Source organism: Megalobrama amblycephala, linkage group LG3 (assembly GCF_018812025.1).
Source record: "Megalobrama amblycephala isolate DHTTF-2021 linkage group LG3, ASM1881202v1, whole genome shotgun sequence".
NCBI classification, from domain to species: domain Eukaryota; kingdom Metazoa; phylum Chordata; class Actinopteri; order Cypriniformes; family Xenocyprididae; genus Megalobrama; species Megalobrama amblycephala.
This window is the reverse complement of record NC_063046.1, coordinates 17,756,868-17,777,593: the sequence shown is the minus strand read 5'-3', so window position 1 is coordinate 17,777,593 and position 20,726 is coordinate 17,756,868. Positions and strand designations below refer to the sequence as shown.

At 36.1% G+C, this 20,726-nt stretch overlaps 1 protein-coding gene across 2 annotated transcripts; it reads right to left on the bottom strand.

The window, feature by feature from the left end:
- Positions 1-61: 61 nt before the first annotated feature.
- Positions 62-20,512, bottom strand: ctdspl2b (CTD (carboxy-terminal domain, RNA polymerase II, polypeptide A) small phosphatase like 2b). Of its 2 annotated transcripts, XM_048184370.1 has the most exons (13): positions 20,126-20,508; positions 15,265-15,449; positions 12,321-12,450; positions 9,369-9,518; positions 7,564-7,788; positions 6,833-6,926; positions 5,311-5,422; positions 5,137-5,223; positions 4,846-4,908; positions 4,603-4,682; positions 4,065-4,191; positions 3,336-3,431; positions 62-3,102 (listed from the first exon to the last, which is right to left on the bottom strand). In XM_048184370.1, the coding sequence occupies exons 2-13, from the start codon at positions 15,424-15,426 to the stop codon at positions 3,037-3,039; spliced, it is 1,392 nt and encodes a 463-aa protein (XP_048040327.1). In that variant the 5' UTR covers positions 15,427-15,449; positions 20,126-20,508; the 3' UTR covers positions 62-3,036. The 2 variants fall into 2 exon arrangements, 1 of the variants encoding a protein (XP_048040327.1); XR_007184113.1 differs by lacking the exon at positions 62-3,102 and having other exon boundaries at positions 4,608-4,682; positions 20,126-20,512.
- Between the last annotated feature and the right edge of the window lie 214 nt (positions 20,513-20,726).

The window sequence follows — 20,726 nt, the reverse complement described above, 5'->3', positions numbered from 1 at the left end:
TATTTTTATATTCACTCTACCTGAACCTGCTCTCATTCAACAAAGGCTTTCAGTTCTTTTGTGAGGTTGCATCAAATTGCATCAATAAGATGCCATTTATGTTGAGTCACACAAAATTTGTACATGTCATAATCATAAAATCTCCTTGATATTACACACCATTTGATGGTAAAATGAAGTAGCAGAAAAATACATGAAATACAACCATCCATTCGTAAGTATCTAACATGTTGTTTTGACATAAGCTAACATTAAAATAAAAGAGCATGCAATTTTCCAAAGACTAAATTTCCATTATATGAACAATCTTAAATAACACGGCTTTCAGGAAATGACATTTAGACCTAGAGTGTTTCTCCAATGCAGCTCAAGGACAATCGCAAGCCATGTGGCTTTCAAAGATGAAGAGTATAAAAGAAAACAAACCAGAAACATTCATCTGCAAAAAAAAAAGTGCCTTGATTAAAATCCCAACTCTCACATAACAGGCTTTTTACATGCGGAGAATGTTCAGTGATTGTGTCAACTACATACAAAGATACAATGAGACTGGGTGGGTGGGGGGACTGATGACAAGTTAGATCTGCATTAATACATTTGAAAATGAATACATTTTGAAAAATAGATATGACATGCCTTTTGGAATACAAATAATCAAAAATACAAAAAGATTTTCCTTTAACTTTTTTTCATGAAGCTGCAATATGCACAATATGCACAATTAGTACAATATGCTTTGTACAAAATTAATGAACATTACAATGAACTGGTTGTACATATGAAACAAACCTCTGCATCATGTTACACTTACTACACTACTGCTTTTCGACAATCATACAAAATAATTTTCTTTGTCTTTGTAAGAAAGTGCCAGGGCCTAACGGTAGATGCAACCCGCCTCCCAAAATCTAAGCTATCATTCTTGACTATTAGCATCAATCTAGGGAGAAGGAATAGCTGACTGACACACACACACACACACACACACACACACACAAAAAACTATTTACCATGTAACATGATGTTTAACCATTTTCAAAAAGTATGTGTAACCATTGCCAAATCAGTCTATAGTATGCTATGAGAAAAATACTGTTTGTGACTTGTGGACTCAATTTTTTTCTTTTTGTCAGTACACCAGGATCCTTGGGATCACACTTTTTCACTCCTTTTCGTCCTCCCTCTCTCCTTCAATTGGGAAGTACCACAGGATATTTACAATTACAGCATGAACACCTTGAAATTCATTTTTGTAGTTAAAACTTTAAAATTCATTAAAAAAAAAAACTACATAATTTCTTTACTGCATACAAGATGTTTTTTTTTAAAAGTTCAACTAAAAGGCCTCAATTTTTTTAAAAAGTTATGAAAATGTCATTTTCAGCCCACAAAAAAAAAAAAAAAAAAAAAAAAAAAAAAAAATACTATGACAGGGTCACAATCCAATGTAGACAAATGATGTATTCAGTGATTGTCTATTACTAAGAATGACCCATTTATCAGAAAACAAACACAAACAGCATAAATGGCACCAGTGGCATGAGTAGAAAGTGAACATGTTCATTTTTCAAAACAAAACCATTTACAGAGCAGAAAAAGACAAGGAAAAGCAACTAGCCTGGCCCTGCTTCACTAACCCTGAATGGCACTACTGTAATTTAAACTCTTACTCTGTATTACTCTATTTGAAGTATCGCCTATAACTGTGAAATTAAAAAAAGGCAATTTGAAAAGGATCGAGAGGAAGAAAAAACATTTTGCAGAATAATTATCCCTTTCTCCTCAGACAGCGATGCACACTCATTCATCTAGCTAACATCACACAATACTTCCTGACACAGCTACATCCCCCTACAGAATCCCAGTATAAAAGAAAAGCCAGAACGTCAGGCAGGAAGGTTTAAACCACAGAGATGAGACTGGCTGTTGTTATGCTGGTGCTATAAACAGGGCTCTACCAGGCTGCAGCCCTCAATCTTCTCCCTTGCAGTTCAGTTTCAATAGATTAGCTCTGGGAAATGCTACATTAACTTCAAATTTTAACATAAAAATACTTGGTTGTAATTATCATTAAAACATAAAAAGGTGATATCTTTTTAAAGAACATCAGTAATAAAAAAAAAAGACCCTAAAATATATATAAAAATACACAGGTTAAATATGAAACAATAAGGCAAAACAGTATTTTTTATAAACGTAATGAAACAGTAGCTGAAGAATACCATTTTGAGGTGCTACTAATGAAAAATATGTTGTTAGATCATATAAGGTGAATAAATAAGAAGCTGTAGAGCTCTAAAGCATTGGTAGGAAGCTTCTTATTCAAACAATTTAAGAATTTAGTCACTGCAAATCTTTTTCTATGAAACAGCCATCACTCTGGTTTAAACCATTCTCATTCAAACCACATAAAACGAACAATTCCACTGTGCTGTAAACACACCTAATTCAAGAACAGAACAATATTCCACCAGACCACAATCTAAGAAATGAACGCATTTTGGCAAACAAAACAAGCCAGGAGTTGTGAAAACATTGATTTGAAGTAAACACCAACCAAAACATACAGATGGCGAGGAATGCATACTGAAAACATTAAATGAAAAAAACAACAACAACAACAACAACAACAACAAAAAAAACAACAACATTCACTCACAAGAATCTAACTTCTGTCAGACGGTATGATTTTCTTACTGGCCATTCCTGATGAAATTGGTCAAAAGCCCAACAGTGTCAACCAATCCCATTGGAGCACCAAAAGACATAATCCTCTTCTCTTCTGACTGCTACACATTCACTTAGTACTGTATGAAACAACCGAAGAGACAACACAAGAAATTTCAAAACCCCTCTGACTGCACAAACGGCAATTGTGCCAAAAAGAGAGTCAAAATGTTCATTTTGTGTTATCATAGCAATGAAAATTTAGGGGAATAAAAAAAAGTTAATTTGAAGAGTAATGGCAATGATGTTGTAATGCAAAATGTATATCTGCATTTGTTGTCTTTTACTGTCCTGTCCCACTATATGCGCTCAGTCAGGGGGAAGGAGGTCATGTAGCCGAAACCGTTCACGGACATGTGGCCGCACATCCTCATTCTGTGGATGGATAACAATGGAAAAGTACAATTTGTATTTAGACAGATTCATAAATTATTATTTACCAAAAGTATTATTAGAATATTCATGCCATCTGTACCTCTAATAAAAAAAAATAATGATGATTGAAAAAACAAACTTGTATGTAACTTATATAATGCTTAATGAAATACTGAGACATCTTGAAGGGAAAGTCTGGAAAACTAAGAGGTGAAGAACACATTACAACATACCAATTCCACCAGTTTCTCCAAGAAAGGGACCAACTTCAGAAGTTCGTTGTCATTCTTGTCCATGAACCAGCTCTCAATAGGGATCCCATTGGAGAGCTGTGGGTGAAACACATGGGTTGCTGATTTTATTTATATGGATTTTCCGTCATCTCCCAAAGGTATTTCTTTATTGAGTAATGTACACTAGTAGCTCAATCACACACCTGAACACTGTACTTGTGTATATTTTACAAAAGTACCAATGAAAATGAATACTTTGTCACTTTTTAAATTACAACATAATTACTGCTCCTAATTATTAATTATCCTAACTATTCTGGGTGGGGTGGGGGGGGTGGGTCGCTGCTGAATATTAAAAAAAAAAACTTAATGAGCTTTTAAAGCCTTACATGGTACATTAAAAATGGGTGATTGACCTATATTATCTATTAAAAGTGTGACTTGATCTATTAATATATTACAAACTAAAACTAATAATAAAAAGTTACTTTTAAATACTCTTAAATTGTTATTAAAGTACAAAGTTTTTTTTTATTTTACCTCGAAGTACATTTTAAGCTAGATTCTTTTAATGGTGTAAGATTTTCACACATTTAACTTACTTTTTTCCCCCTTCTCTGTACTTGTTACAACCTTGGGTAATATATAATGAACTGATATGTACAGGGAATGTGAAAGTAAGGGTGCATCTTTATGGAAATTATCATCAGACAACCTTGGTCTGCTCACCTGATAAGCAAAGGCTTGTGGTGAGTTATCGATAATTATAGTCTTGGACAGATCCCGTCCGAGGATGTTAAGATCCTTAATGTAGTTTCCTTGCACACAGACACAGTGCTCACGAAATAATCGGTGCCTAGAATATGTTGGAAACACACACAGAGAGAAGAATGAAATAAATCTCCAGGACTAGAATCAATAATGCATTTGAAGCAAAGAGTTGACACCTGAGGATGGTGTGGAGTTCACATGTGCCAGAGACCAAAGATCTCCATCTACTGCAAACCCTCAATCCCTAATTGTAACCAAACCCTACAGAGAAACTCTGCACAGCAATGACCAAGCTGAGGCAGGGTTACTCAACAACTGACACGCAGCCTAAATTTACATTTTCTCTTATGACAAAATCTGACAGAATTTTGAAAGAAACAGAAGTAAACAAACAAACAACAAAAAAAACCCCAACTTGGTTTTACAACAGTGTCACATGGAAGAAGAGTCCCCAAAATTATTAAAATAAAGGAAAAATAAAAAGAAGTCCACAGACCGCACCAGCTGTTTCCTCGGATCGAGAATGTTCAGCAACTTGTCTGCATAAACTTTCTTGGAGGCAGTGAAGAGAATGATCTAGAAAAAAAAGTCAATGGAACAACTTCAGTCCATTATGAGGAACAGATGTTAACTAAAGTGAGTAAAAAGTGAGGGTAAAAATTTTCCATGTAATATCATCGTTTATTTGGAGAAAAAGGATGAGAGGTTATTATGTGGAGTAAAATGGATGAAGGCTTACCTCATAAATCTGAGACATGCGTTCAAGGAACTCTCTGAAAAATGGCCTCAATCTCACATAAACCTAACAGAAATTTGTGAATTAGAATTTAGCCCCCCAAAAATAAGTAAAAAAAAAAAAAAAAAAAAAAAAAAAAAAAAACTCTTACAAAGTTTTCAAAATCACTCATCATTAGTCAGTTGCTTAAGACAATGGACTCCCAGCCATTCAGCTCCTTAAAATGGCTCTAGAGGTCCCTCTAGTGGTATGTTACTGACAAACAATGTATTAACAGACAACTTGGATTTCTACCTGGTATATGACATCTTGGAAGAGGACAGGGAAGGTTAGTGCTGCATCATCCAGCTCATTCAAGCTACAATGGACAAGGGTTTCATCCTGTAGAAGGAAAACAATTCATGAGAATCTATGCCAAAATGAATCCCTTGTAATGGAAGCTGCTTGCTTGTGGTGTTCAAGACTAACCAGGTCAAGCACCAGGGAGAATTCGGGAGTGCTGCGAGTCTTCAGAGGGAGTGCGGGTTTGCGTGTTAGCTGCTCTTCTGTTAGCGGAGGTACATGTTTGATGAAAAAATACCTGAAAAACATAACATAAATGTATGCATGGAAAAAGCCTTGTGACAAATACTGATGTAAAATTGTTTTTTTCTGAGGGTTTCCAAATAAAACAAAAGCAATATTTAACTGTAATATCATTAATAAACATTCTTCTTTTATGAGGGCTCAAAAATAATGATCTGCAGAGCCAGTGTTGTGCGGTCACCAAATCTTACATTTTTTTTATCTTATACTTCCCATTTTACTTCCTGTAACTTTAAAGGTGCCCTAGATTATGATTTTAAAAGATGTAATATAAGTCTAAGGTGTCCCCTGAATGTGTCTGTGAAGTTTCAGATCAAAATACCCCATAGATTTTTTTTTTATTAATTTTTTTAACTGCCTATTTTGGGGCATCATTATAAACGCGCCGATTTTATGCTGCGGCCCCTTTAAATCCCGTGGTCCACGCCCACAGAGCTTGCGCTTGCCTTGAACAGTGCCTTAAAGTTTACACAGCTAATATAACCCTCAAAATGGATCTTTACAAAGTGTTCGTCATGCATGCGGCATGCATGCGTTGGATTATATGAGTATTGTATACTGTTATATTGTTTACTTCTGATTTTGAATGAGTTTGATAGTGCTCCGTGGCTAACGGCTAATGCTACTCTGTTGGAGAGATTTATAAAGAATGAAGTTGTGTTTATGCATTATACAGACTGCAAGTTTTTAAAAATGAAAATAGCGACGGCTCTCTTGTCTCCGTGAATACAGTAATAACCGATGGTAACTTTAACCACATTTAACAGTACATTAGCAACATGCTAACGAAACATTTAGAAAGACAGTTTACAAATATCACTAAAAACATCATGTTATCATGGATCATGTCAGTTATTATTGCTCCATCTGCCATTTTTCGCTATTGTTTTATCGCTTGCTTGCTTACCTAGTCTGATGATTTGGTTGTGCACATCCAGACGTTAATACTAGCTGCCCTTGTCTAATGCCTTTTAAAATGTTGGAAACGTGGGCTGGCATATGCAAATATTGGGGGCGTACACCCCGACTGTTACGTAACAGTCGGTGTTATGTTGAGATTCGCCTGTTCTTCGGAGGTCTTTTAAACAAATGAGATTTATATAAGAAGGAGGAAACAATGGAGTTTGAGACTCACTGTATGTCATTTCCATGTACTGAACTCTTGTTATTTAACAATGCCAAGATAAATTCAAATTTTCATTCGAGGGCACCTTTAAACATTTGTCATTGATTTTTTAATTGTTTTGTTATAAATTAAATATTGTTTAAAGCAACATAGAATGGACTAATCATTACTAACAAACAGGGAAAGCAAAAATCTAAACTACTAGCTCGCCCAGTCCAACAGAAAAAAAAAAGGCCTTATGGTGAAATTCTGAGTAATGTTCAGTAAAGTTGAACTCACGGGTCAAACACTTCCCACTCCTCCTCATATGATCCTTCAGCTGGGACAGTAATAGAGGTGTCCACATACCCCACTGTTGCAGGAGAGCCAGGAGCTGAGATAAAATAGGACAAAGAAAACACAATGTTAATATGTTCTTTCCTGTGTAAATATACATGACTGTTCAAAAGTTTGGGGGCGACAAGATTTATAAATTGTTTTTTAAATGTCTCTTATTCTTACTAAGGCTGCATTTATTTGATCAAAAATACAGTAAGAAAGTAATATTGTAAAATATTACCATTTAAAATGCTAAAAATGCTTTCTATTTTAATATTTTAAAAGATTCAGCATCATCACTCTGGTCTTCAGTGTCACATGATCCTTCAGAAATCATTCTGATATGCTGATTTGGTGGTCAGGAAACATGTCTTATTAATGTTGAAAATGTTGCCGCTTCATATTTTTGTGGAATCCGTGATTTTTTTTTTTTTTCTTTTTTTTTCTTTTTCAGGATTCTTTGATGAATAGAAAGTTCAAATGAACAGCATTTTTTTTTTTAAATAGAAAGCCTTTTTTTGCATTTTAACGTTTAATCATTGCTAAATAAGAAAAGAAAAGAAAAGAAAAGAAAAGAAAAAGAAAAAAAGTTACAGGCCCAAAACTTGAAAGGTACTGTATAGTATAATGTGTTTTAGGCTGAAGGAAGTATTCATTGATAGAGGAGTCAAGCAATGTCATGTCTTTCACACCTGTAAGAGGAGGCAGGTCAGAGTGGGGGGTGTTCTCTCTCTCCTCCGCAGGTGTGTGAGTGGAGGGTGGAGGTCTGAAGGCAGATGGCATGGCACTGGTATAGAGAGGGACACTTAGGGGCTCTCTAGATGTGGCAGCACTGGTGGGCATCTCTTCTACTTGCTCCATTTCTAGTTGCTTCACAATCTCTTCCGCCTCCACCGCCTGGCCTGGGGAATCCGAGGCTAACATGACAAGACGAGATGATGGGTAAGGAGAAAGAAGGGGAGAAAAAAACATGCTGGGTTAGGTGATACATTATTAATCTGCATAAAGTTGCAACAGTGTTTATTTTTTACTCAAACTCATAAATTTACTTAAAATAAACATTATTATATTATTATTATTATTCTTCAGTAACCCTATTGTAAAAGTGTACCAAACATTGCATGTATGAAGGGTACGTGGCTAATTGAGTTTCAAAAATTTTGGCATGATATGTTGTACAGTTGCCTAGTAACTAGCAGTTCACAATATTCAAAATAGCAGCCCCACAACCCTGTTTGAGCTGGAGACTAGCTGGAGGATGCTTTCACATTTGGTTTGATTGCCTGGTCTGAACCAGAGTTCAATTGCTCCCCCATCCCCCTTCCCCCACTGGATTTTGTTCACATTTTATTATTTGGGTGAAAAACGCTGTGCGTCTGTGCGCAGGGAGCGCACTCAAGTTCGGAAAACAGCGTTCACCATTCAAACAAACCAAACACTGATGTCAAATGAACCCGGGTGCACACCAAAAATGCTAGTGTGAAAGCACCCTTAATTTCACACAAGTCGTCCTCCTGAGTGCCTCAGGACCCATACATTTCACCATGATTATTTCAGTATTGACATTTTAGGCAAAGCTTTCTCTCATGAACTGCTCTTTTGCAAAATGTAAATAGATGAGTTTTTTGATCACAGAAATACAAAGTAGCAACTCCAAAGATTCTGCAAATCTGGCTACACTACCATTCAAATGTTTAGGGTCAGTAAGATTTTATTATTTTTATTTAAAGAAATTAATCTTTTTATTTACATAAAAAGGACACCTCCATTTTACAAAATGTGACAGTAAAGACATGTTATAAAAGACTCCTATTTCAAATAAATGCAACATGTTAACTTTCTATTAATCAAAGAATCCAGTTATATTACCCAGAAAAAAATATCACAGTTTCCACAAAAATATTAAGCGGAATAACTGTTTTCAACACTACTAAGCAATGTTAACTGAGCACCAAATCAGTATATTAGAATGATTTCTGAAGGACCATGTGACACTGAAGATTGGAGTAATGAAGCTAAAAATTCAGCTTTGCCATCACAGGAATAAATTACATTTTAAAACATATTACAATAGAAAACAGTTCTTTAAAATTATAATAATATTCCACAATATAACTCTTTTTACTGTATTTTTGAAACAGTAATAAATGACACATTACCAACCCCAAACCTTTGAACGGTAGTGTATATGAGAGCAAATAGACTAATGCAGGATGATATTTTTACAAAGACTCTTACGTTAAGAAAATTGCCATCATTACCAAGAATGATAAATGAAGAATGTTGCCACTCTAGTTTGTTTAAAGTATCAACACTGAACACTACATGTACACTGGAACAATATTCTACAAATAATAATCGTTGATGCATAAATGTTAATGTAGTAATGCCAACAGAAGGAGAATCTATTTAATATAATTCAAATAATTTTGCCCTTTATGTCCAGAATGTCTGGTATTTCTGGAATTTCTTTAGTGTTCAATTCAGAGTTTCTTACCATTTTTATTTGCTGGTGAAAAGAAGTTGAAGACAGGAGAGAAGATGGTTCCAAGCAGGGTGGTGCGGGGTGGACTGCTCACAACCTCCTCAGAGTCCTCCAATTTGCCATTAGGCTTGACAGGTTTACTCGTGTCATGATTTGTGGTTTCTATAGGACAAAGTTTAAAGAGATAACAAATTCACAAATAATTAACATAATCAAATTACAAATGCAGAAATTAACATTTGGGCAATAAACTATGATGATTAAAGCAATACACAGGAGACAGTGACGCCATTGCAGGTGAGTTTGTTGCATTTAATCCTTGTCAAGCACAAAGACAGGTTTGATATTCTCAAAGCCCTACTCATTTATGATAATGATAATATGGACAGTTTTATGCATTACACTGAACAACCAACACCAAACAAACATACACAGATGCAAATGAGTGTTTGTGTATTGTAAAAAAAATTAATGTAATCTCAAGGAAGAGCAGTTTGCCAAGAATTGCCTATAAAACAAAGTTATAATTTTGAATCTTAAAGGGGTCATGAACTGCTATTATTATTATTTTTTTTTTTATAATGTTCTCTGATGTTCACTAGAACTAAACGATTTTCTGTCCTGTTTTTGACCCTCTCTTTCAAACCGGTGACGTGCTGCATTCAAGACTTGGAATAAATGCCCATTGCTATGATCGGGTAACAGCTTTGCATATTAAAATAATTTTCAACGTCACAGCCATTACATATGTGGAATTGTTTTGAAAACTTCCGATGTTGAAAAATCTCTTGTTACTTAGTTGAAACATTTGCCAACAAGGTGAAACATTTATGCGTATTAAATATGTTTTATAAGTATTGGTTGTGGCAAAAAGGCTATTCATAGTTCGTTCTTTTTAGTAAAGTAAAAAACGTATACATTGCCATTTGCAGTGTCATGTTTTCAATAAAATGAAACGTGTTGTAATATCTCACTGATGACAAAACAGAAGATGTCGCTCACTGAAGCTTTTATTCAGCATTACAGTGAATGGCTTAGATAAAAACAAAACAAAAACAACTCTACATGCTTTTTTCCATATCCAATAATCCAATGCATTAAATGCCAAAGCAAAGGAAAGAAATTAAACAACTGACGCGATCTGACTGCAACTTTGTTAAAAGTAAAGTTTATCCACGCTTTCTTAACGTTAGGATCAAAAGGAAGGCAATGCAAAGATTGTGTTTTTCCACAACTTATCACTCCAAAACGTCTTGTGATCCTCAGAGACATCTATGGTTTTGTTGCTGTAGTAATTGTTGCGTTTGTCTCATATTTACTACTATGTGACATGCATGAATCGGTGAGCGGAGCTAAAGAGGCAATGATGTAGAAGTATGTGTTGATCTTCTGCAGAGGTGGTCTTTCGCTGCACTATGACGTAATAATGTGACAAAATCTGAAACAAGCTTGGTTTCAAAAAAAGTTTTTGGAGCAATGAGGAAGTTTTAAATTCTGAAATTTACAGGATATTTTAATAGTGTCTTGAACTTTGCCAAAAGATCAAGGAAAATTCGATTTCTCAATTTCTCTTTAACCATGTGTATTTTTATTAGGGCTGGGTGGTATATCGAGTTTGTACGATAGATCGATTTTTTTTATATACATTACGAAATGAGGCAGTTCCGTTTATATCGATATACAGAAGTTTGATATGAGCGCATCTGAAAAAAAAGGTGGACGTTGCAGAGTGCTGCTGCAGGGAAAATGCATAATACATTTTGTCCTAAACAAAAGACATGCTTAATATTAAGGGCTTTGAAAATAAATCGTAAGATTAAGATATAGTTAACACATATAGTTTAAAGCGGCTTGCCCCGTCAGATGCTCCAAGTATGATAGATTCATGTGCTGACAGATACTTGCACTGTTTGTGATGCGTTTTCCTCAGTGAATAACTTGCATTTTACAGGTATATTCTCCATCTGTAAATGTTAGAAAGTCATACAAATATTTCCATTTTGCTGTCAGGAGTGGAAGAGCTTTCTGCTAGCGAATCTCCTCTGAAATTCATACTTCCTAAATGAGCGCCGCCACACGCATTCACACCAAACAGACGGAGCGCAACAGAATATGGATCGCCATAATTCCGACTAAAATATACATTTTGCTAAAATGTTTGTTGCTGAACAATGAATGTGCCATATGTAGAATTTTAAACCTACAAGTAAGTGTATTTTTATGATAGCGGGGTAATCACAATAGCCTAATATTAGCTAAATCAGTTTGTGCTTTTGTTTTTATTTTCATTTTTAGTTTAGTGAACTTAACTACTGCTTTAAAAAGAATTATTTTTATTTTTATTTTTATTTTTAGGCAGGATATGAAATAAGATTTTATTTATTTATTTATTTTTTAAATCGAGATATATACACCGTATATCACCATTTAGCCAGAAAATACAGAGATATGTTTTTGGCCATATCGCCCAGCCCTAATTTTTATTAGCAGATTGTAACAAGTCTGAACAATGACAGGCCTGGATAAATTACATTTCAAGGATTCTCAAATGGTAAGTTTTTAATAATATAATTAAATACAACATAATTGCAATATAATACAACAACAACTTAAAAGTTTAATTTTTTACCCACCTAGATATTTCAACTTAATTTAACTATGAAAGACTTCCTTATTACTATCTGTTTATTTGAATAATTACTGGAAAAGTGATTATTTTTCTTGAGTTACTTGAAGGCTACATGCCACTGTTTTGAATGAATTAGTTAGTACTTACATCAATAAATAACTTATGAAAGTGTGTTCACTAGCAGTAGCACATTCGTTTTTTTCTGTGGTAATGGTAATCTCAAATCATGACTTTCACGAATATTTAGCACTACTGAAATTTTGATACAGTTACAGTACCAGTGCAGACTATTAGTTTTCATTGTTTAAGCGCAGCACACAAGTACAGTGACTCACCACCATTGACGGAGCTTCTCCGACGGGCCCTGTAGATGCTTTTCCTTTGCAGGTCATTGTTCCTCTGTGGGGTGGAGGTGATCAGCTCGCAGCTCAGACGATTCCTCTTTGCTGGGCTGTCCTGCTCCACCTGTTAAACACCAACAGTCACACAAGAATGAGTTTCTAGATTTTATACACTTTAGTCTTGTGAGGACACTATAGTGGGTCTGTTTGAGGTTGCTGGGGGACATGCATACATATATACTGATTTCAAATTTCTTTTCCCCCTCCCTTCAAAAACTTTTGTTTGTATTGAAGAACAAAGTTATTGAAACTTCTGGAATCATGAATTGTTAAAAGGATGGTTCACCCAAAAATGAAAATCCCCTGATTTACGCACCCTCAAGCCATCCTAGATATACATGACTATCTTCTTTCAGATGAACACAATTGGAGTTATAATAAAAAAATATCCTGGCTCTTCCAAGCTTTATAATGGTAGTGAATGGAGCACCATATTTGGAAGCCCAAAAAAGTGCATCCATCCATCATAAAAGTAATCCACAGCTCTAGGGAGTTAATAAAATGCCTTCTGGAGCGAAGCAATGGGTTTTTGTAAGTAAAATATTCATATTTAAAACTTAAAATAACTAGCTTCCAGCAAACAGCCATTTACATTGAGTTAGGGCAGAAGAGTGACCTCTGAGATGACGCATGACATACTGACAAAGTGGAAGCGCAAGGAAAAGAGCAAAACAAAACACTGGTCACAAATTAGAAGTCTAAAACAAGAATTTTTAAGGAGAAATGGCAGAAGATTTTGATATAAAGAGAAGAGGAGCTTGAGTTTGTTGCCCAGCCCTATTCGTTTCCATCTCCTCTCACTTAAGATTGCGCTACTCCGACCTCCTATGTCATACGTCGCGTCAGAGGTTACTCCTCTGCCATAACTTGATGCATACGGCCATTTGCTGGAGGCTAGTTATTATATTTTATAGTTTTAAATATGGATATTTTTCTTACAAAAACCCATCGTTTCACTCCAGAAGGTCTTTATTAACCCCCTGGAGCTGTGTGGTAGAGCTGCACAACTCTGGGTAAAATGAGAAACACAATTTTTTGGTTTCAAATAAAGATCACGATTCTCCCACAAATCCGAATAGACAACTAAACGAAATAACATGTAATTAACTAGAGGTTCTGACAAAATATTAATTGCTTTACTAATTGCTCGAAAATTGTTTAATTAATTTGAATGAATTAAATGACTCATTAATAAATACTTGTTTTATTACTGGATAAATCAGTCTTTTTGAACAAATTTTTTAAATGAATGATTCAATGACAAATACATTTTTTAATAATCACTTGTCGCCACCTAGTGGTGACAACGATGTACTTGATACAACAGTTATTTGAAGCGCCAAGTTGGTTTCAAAAGGTGGTTTGCCCTATTTTGATCACTATTGTAGATATTAGTGTTCGTATCATAACTGTAAACTTATCTCAGTACTTCTGTGATAATTTGAATATTTGTAATATTTGTAATACAGAAATAACTTCTGTGTGGTTCAAAACTGCAGTCTCTGGCTCAGCAGCAGCACGGACACAGATTTGAATGTTTCGGTATGATTCTGTCAAAGGTTTAAGAGACATGGGCGAATCATTGTCATTAATAAATAAGAGCGTGTGCGTTTAAATCTTTTTACGATTAATCGTGCAGCTCCGTATGGATTATTTTTATGATGGATGGATGCACTTTTTTGGGCTTCCAAATACAGCACCCCATTCACTACCATTATAAAGCTTGAAAGAGCCAGGATATTTTTTTTATACAACTCCGATTGTGTTTGTCTGAAAGAAGATCATATGAAAGAAAGTCATATACACCCAAGATTGCTTGAAGGTGTGTAAATCATGGGATAATGGATTCATTTTCCAATATTTAAAGGATTAGTTCACTTTCAAATGAAAATTAGCCCAAGCTTTACTCATCCTCAAGCCATCCTAGGTGTATCTGACTTTCTTCTTTCTGATGAACACAGTCGGGAGATATTTTAATAAATATCCTGATGCACCCGAGCTTTGTTATGGCAGTGAATGGGACCCATGAGTATGAGCTGAAGAAAGTGCATTCATCCACATCCATCCACCCACCCACCCATCACAAAAGTATACTCCACATGGCTCCAGAGGTTAATAAAGGCCTTCTGAAGTGAAGCAATGCATTTGTGTAAAACAAATATCCATATTTAATATTTAGTTATGAAGTAAAATATCTAGCTTCCACCAGACCACCTTGCACATTTATGATGGATAGATGGATGTGGATGGAGGCACTTTCTTCAGCTCATACTCATGACCCCTGTTCACTGCCATTATAAAGCTCGGATGTGTCAGGATATTTATTAAAATATCTCTGATTGTGTTCATCAGAAAGAAGAAAGTCATATACACCTAGGATGGCTTGAGGGTGAGTAAAGTTTGGGCTAATTTTCATTTGAAAGGGAACTAATCCTTTAATCACAAACTGCTGTAAAAGATATGTTGTGGACAATGGGGGGCCTTGAAATCTAACAAGTTGATAACCACTGCCCTAAATCAAACTGAGGTGATCTAGAACCCAAAGAAGAGAACATAATATCTTTATTGGACATAATATGTGAACCCCTGGTTCTTCTGCCGCAGGCTACATGCCTGTTAAAGCCAGCCCTACCTACTGTCATTATGTGAGCGCTGTGGAACCGCAGCTAAAATTAGAACAGGACTGAGCTCCTCAGACAAGCAGCGGCATTCCACCACGCATTTCTGGGGGGAATATGATACCAGGTCTTGCTTGCATTCCGTTATAGAACATTCTGGGCCATGATCATCAAAACCAAGAAAAGAGCTGTAGAGGTTTGGAACTGCCAGACTCAATGAACCCATAACAGAAGACAGAGAGAGGCTGCTAGAGGCTCACCTTGATGGAACTTCCATGGATGAACTTCTTGAAGCTGGACAGAAGACCCTTGCTTTCACCTGAACACTCCTCCATCTCAGAGTGCTTTCGCTTGGTCCGGGCCGGGCAGGGCCTGCGGGCGAGTTTTGGCTGCTGAGAAGCCTTGCGCATTCTCAGCCTCATTTTGTTAAGAGTCACATGTAAGACTGGGAATAAAGAAGACAAGACAGAAGATCACACACAAGGCACCGAAAACAAAACAGCACAAAGAAAGAAATTAAAACTGGAGGAAATCACTCCGATTAGCAACGACCTTGAGAAGTCTAACTTTTCTCACTGATTCTCTCACATAGGTAAAATGAATCACACTTTTAATGGTTTTGAATGAGTTATGGTGCTTTGCTTGGTTTTTAAAAGTGCAACACTTCAGCCAAGAGCTCTAGCCACAGACATCTGGATGTATTCAAGACACCATATCCTCCAACATGGTTCATCATTCAGTTGAAGCACCTCATTAGCGAAGCACTCTCTACTACAAGTGCATTATTATTTCCCACATACAGAAGAATTTGGAATGGGCACACATTTACTTACAAGAAAATCTGTGTGATTCCTTAACACAAGATTAAAGATTAAGCCAAACTCTGAATTAAACAAATAATTCACCCAAAAAAATAACATTCTGTTATCGTTTACTCACCCTCATGCCATTACAAGCCTGAATTACTTTCTTCTGTAGAACATAAGAGGAGATATTTTGAAGATAAGAGAAGATATCTATCGACAGTATATTCATTTTTGGGTGAACTATACCTTAAGACCTTTTTATTTTTCTGTTGCTGAACAAATAACTAGAAAAAAAGAAAAATGAGGATATTGTAGATCAACAGCGAGCAGCAGTTTCTTACAAGACAAAAAAGAGAGATGAAAAAAAGGACAGGGAAAAAAAAAGTTAATATTTTCCTGATGTGGAGGAAGCGTCCCTCTCTTTCTTAAAAGGCAACCCTGTACATTAAGGGGGTAAAAATAATCCTGAAATTAACTACAGTGCTTGGTCGTGTGTCCCCCTCCTCAAACCATGCTTGCGTAACAACTGACCACACAAATGTGCTCCAGCATTTATGACCCGTCAGGCATTACACCAGCCCTGACTGTACCTTCCCCATACTTGCAATGAAGAAATCGAACTCACACGTCCACTCTTTTACAATGCCTTGGAAAAGAAGATGCACATTAAAGTGAAGAAACACACATTTTCCAGGGTATCAATGGCTTTCCAAGGAGATCTTTCTAGATCTAACACAATGTGAGGAACACTGGAGTACATTTCCTATGCCCTCCGAGATGCCTTTGTATTTAAAGAGTATACAAAGATACATGAATACACATAGAGAACCCAAATTCCACTGACCATGATATAAACTGTCATAAAAGAAGAGTTTTACATTTTTAGGAGAGGGAAACAGAGAGCTCCTTCTGTAACGGCTGCAGTGTTACTAAGCCAGAGAAGCAGCGAGGATGACGACGAGACCTACTGCAAGCATGGAAGCATGTAAGAGACAGGAGAGGAATGGCGAAAAGTAGAGAGAAAAAGGGTACAGCTGGTAATACATCTCAGCTTTTTCCTTAACCACCAAAATGGTGACTCATCCACTGCCTCGAACAGACATCATGCCAAGACAGCTACCTCACAACACTGAGGAGCTAAAGCCTTTCTTCTACAAGAACAGAAACAGTGAGATTCAACAGTCTTCAGCAGCCCAGTAAGATTCAATAAACCTTGCCTAAAGCCAAATTCCTGGTTTAATTAATATCAGTAAACATTAAAAATTCTAAATAGGAGGAAATATTTTTGATACGTCAAAATTATGACAATGGCAGCTGTTACTCCTGTGACCCCTTCTGACCTAAGCTCGTCCATCACAATCTTTTACGGGTTATGTTCTGACAGCAAAAAGTATGTGTATATATACCACTATACCACTATGTTGGTTTGAAACAAAAAACATGCCTTGACACACTGGCAGCAAATCCAAGGCTACTGACATGCTTCCAAGAAATGATCCCTAAGGCTCAATGTCTCCTCAGTTTGACTCTGACATTTATTAAAATGACTATTATCTCTCTGAGAAAGCGAGAACTTCACACATTAAGTACAACATAACCCAGAAAGTGTAATTTGTTATTTAATGCATTAGCATGGCATGTCAAAGAACACCACAAAATGCTTTACAATAGTGTTGTCACAATTCTGGAATTTTCAATTTCGATGTGATACCTTGAAAAATATCAATATTTTAAGAGAAAAATGAAATAAACGTGGCTTTATGTTTTTCAGGTGGGTCTAACAGTATATCCAGATAAGAAGTACTGCAGAAATGAGAGTAATCAAATGTTAACACTGGATAGTTTTCATTGTAAAAATTAAATACAGATTAATGCTTACAATTAAAGTTACAAAAGTTATCCAGTCAAGAACAGCGAGTGATTTTCTTTGTTTTTTGTTTTTTTATTAACATGACAGACAGCAGCAGGTTTATAAGGCTGCTGTCACTTTAAGAGCTTATGCATGGATCCAACATATTGTTACACAACATGCAATTTCTCTCAACTTTTTGTGTTTCAAAACTGACTGTATTTACCTGAATACTCTGAAAGACTGGCATTTTGACATAATTTTGTATATACTTGATGGTTTAAGCACAATAAGCCATGAAAAAGAAGTCAATTTTGTACTTGTGAGTTGTCTGAGAGGCAACTTATGAGAGCACCACTTATTAGATTAATAGTGCACAAACTTTTGGTGAGTGCAGAACCTGCAGTAATGACAAATTATGTGCAATACAAGCAATATTCAAACAGAGCGAATGACATGAGTGAGTGAGATGAGGCGGGTGTTTGTCAGTTCGAAATGCACATCTGGTATCGGTGTATCCATACTGCAGAAAAAGAGTATTGGAAGATATTTCAGTATCCATAAATATCGAAATATCAATATTTTTGACACTACTTTAGAACAGCTACCACTTTGATGGTAACCTGTCCCATTACAGCTGGACAACAAGGACAAATGAACAGTGGTTCTCTTCTCAACTGGGGAACCTGGGCCCACTAGGCAGGCATCAGTTAACTTGCAATGGGAAACATGTCCTAAAATGATTTTTTAAAAGCATGTAACATTTCAAGAATGTTTTAAGTTTGGTCTTGCACTGCATCAGTGTTATTTCTATATTTTTATAGTTTGTATTAATATTTTGAATTAGCTTTTATTTTTATATTTCAGTTTAAATTTTAGTAGCTTTGTTATTATGTGCATTTTATATTAAAATAAAATATTTAGCTGTAATTTATTCTTACTTCAGTTTTAGTAATTTTAGTACTTAAAAACTTAATTCATTTCAGTTAGCTGCCCAGGCAAGATTTTCCATCTAATATTTATATTTTTTCCAAAAATATTTCAATTAATAAAAATGATTTTTAATAGTTATAGTTTACAATAACACTGGGCTGCATACCTTATATTAGTTAACTCTCTCTCTCTCTCTCTCTGACCTGAAATTGAATACAGAAAAGTTTTAAGAAGACAAACTTAAAGGGATAGTCCACCGTATCTTCATATCTTCTTTTGTGTTCAGCAGAAGAAAAATTCATACAGGTTTGGAAAAACTTGAGGGTGAGTAAATGACTTAATTTTTGGGTGAACTAACCCTTTTAAAGCTGCATAGAAAGCAGCAATTTTGTGTTTGTAACTATGGCTTTATTACAAAGAACAATCAGGAATGTAACAAACCACTGAGCTCTCATTCAGACAATATTGTCTCATGGCAGGGTACAACCTTGACAAATAAAACTTTGAATTCAGGCCCTCAAAAATTGTCAGCAGATCCTAAATTGTTGTATTAACTCATTTTTTCCTTTAGAAAGTTGAGCAGAAGATAGTGTAAGTTACAAAAATATTTGCAGTAACAAAATCTGCATCTAAATGTATAAGGAATAATATTAATAATAATAATAGACGTGTTGTTATTTTGCTTTCTTTCCTTAAAAGGAAGAACACATTAAACTACTGAGATTACTCATGTCTAATTGTTTTTATCATCTTGACAGCGGTAATTTCTCATCATAATAACAAAACAAAAAAAATTATAAAAAAGGTTTAGAAATAAGCATCTTTGTCGCAATTTCATACAAGAAAAAAAAAAGCAACCTCTGTTAGGGGCCTTCAAATATTGACATGACAATGGGGAACCCTCGCAGAGATCATAGTTGAGAACCACTACCCTACAGTCAACTTACTACATCCAGTCCTTAAAAAGGAGGAAAAGAAAAGACATTAACTGCTGCTCCACCATAGCCGATCAACTTCAACAGACACTTCAGAAATGATGAAGTTCAGTCACGGGAAACCTGAACACAGTGTCGTGGTGGGCGGGAAACACACGCTTCTGTACAGATTCTGTACGGAAGAAGAACAACTTTCCCCGTTTAAGTCAGACATTGAGAATAACTGTTTGTACAATGATTACATGACTCAGAAGCCTAAAATGCGAAATGTATTTTTAAAAATGCAGCAAACGCTCTTGACACATCTGTGCATGTCTATCTTCAATGTAGGACACATGCAAGCATTCTATCCGTAGTAAACCTGTTTCTCGTGACCCGCTATTACTAGAAAAAGCCTGTAGTTTAGTGCCACTCAAAACACCCGGCCAGTAAAGCGCGGGAACGACTCGCAAAGAAGGCAGCTGCCTGTCCGTGCGTATAGGTAAAACAAGAGCGAGCCGAACCACAGCGAAACATTTTCGACCGGAGCGAATCATGGACGGGGTGCTATGGGGGGACCCTTTCACCACATGCAGTGCAGACTGGGGTTATAACTTACTGGACGAAGCTCCGGGGGATCGAGTCGCAGGATAACGGTCGATATCAGGGCTGCTGACACTTGCTGTTGTTCGCGTGCCTCTTCAGACGAGGTTCACCTCTGTCCTCCCCGCACCTCTGGACGCCATTTCCCGCCTCCGTACCCACACAGTCAACTGCAGGTACCCGGATGAAGAGACGAGCGAGCATGCGTCCTGCGGCGCGCGTCCCACACCCCCTTTCTGTTGTTCCGAGTATCAAAACAATATTGAGGCTTCGCAGTGCGACAGGTTTAGCTTACAGTCTCTTTAAAATACACAATATAGGTTCGATACTCACGCATAAAATGTTCTTCAAACAAAAACATAGAGCAGAGAGTACGTTAATTCCGTTACTGTCGGCATTTACCAGGTAGCCTGAAAGGTAGACTAACAAAGATAGCAGAAGCGGTTGAATACAATATTTTCTGAAGGGAATGTGTCTCGGATAAATTAGTGTATGTAACATACCAAATGTAGTAGATTAAGCTACCAGCTGTTTGCTAGCATAAGCATCAGATTTACTCTTGCATTGAAAATAAACAAGACGACGGTAAAAATAGAACGAGCGAGCGGGGTATGAGA

What these genes read in the sequence shown, in the direction of transcription:
- ctdspl2b (XM_048184370.1), bottom strand. Translation starts at nt 15,426, where the DNA reads ATGAGGCTGAGAATGCGCAAGGCTTCTCAGCAGCCAAAACTCGCCCGC. An exon ending in GCATGTCTCAGATTTATGAG is followed by an intron (nt 4,683 to 4,845) that starts GTAAGCCTTCAT and finishes TTTTTTTTCTAG; the next exon opens with ATCATTCTCTTCACTGCCTC. An exon ending in CCGAGGAAACAGCTGGTGCG is followed by an intron (nt 4,192 to 4,602) that starts GTCTGTGGACTT and finishes AACATATTCTAG; the next exon opens with GCACCGATTATTTCGTGAGC.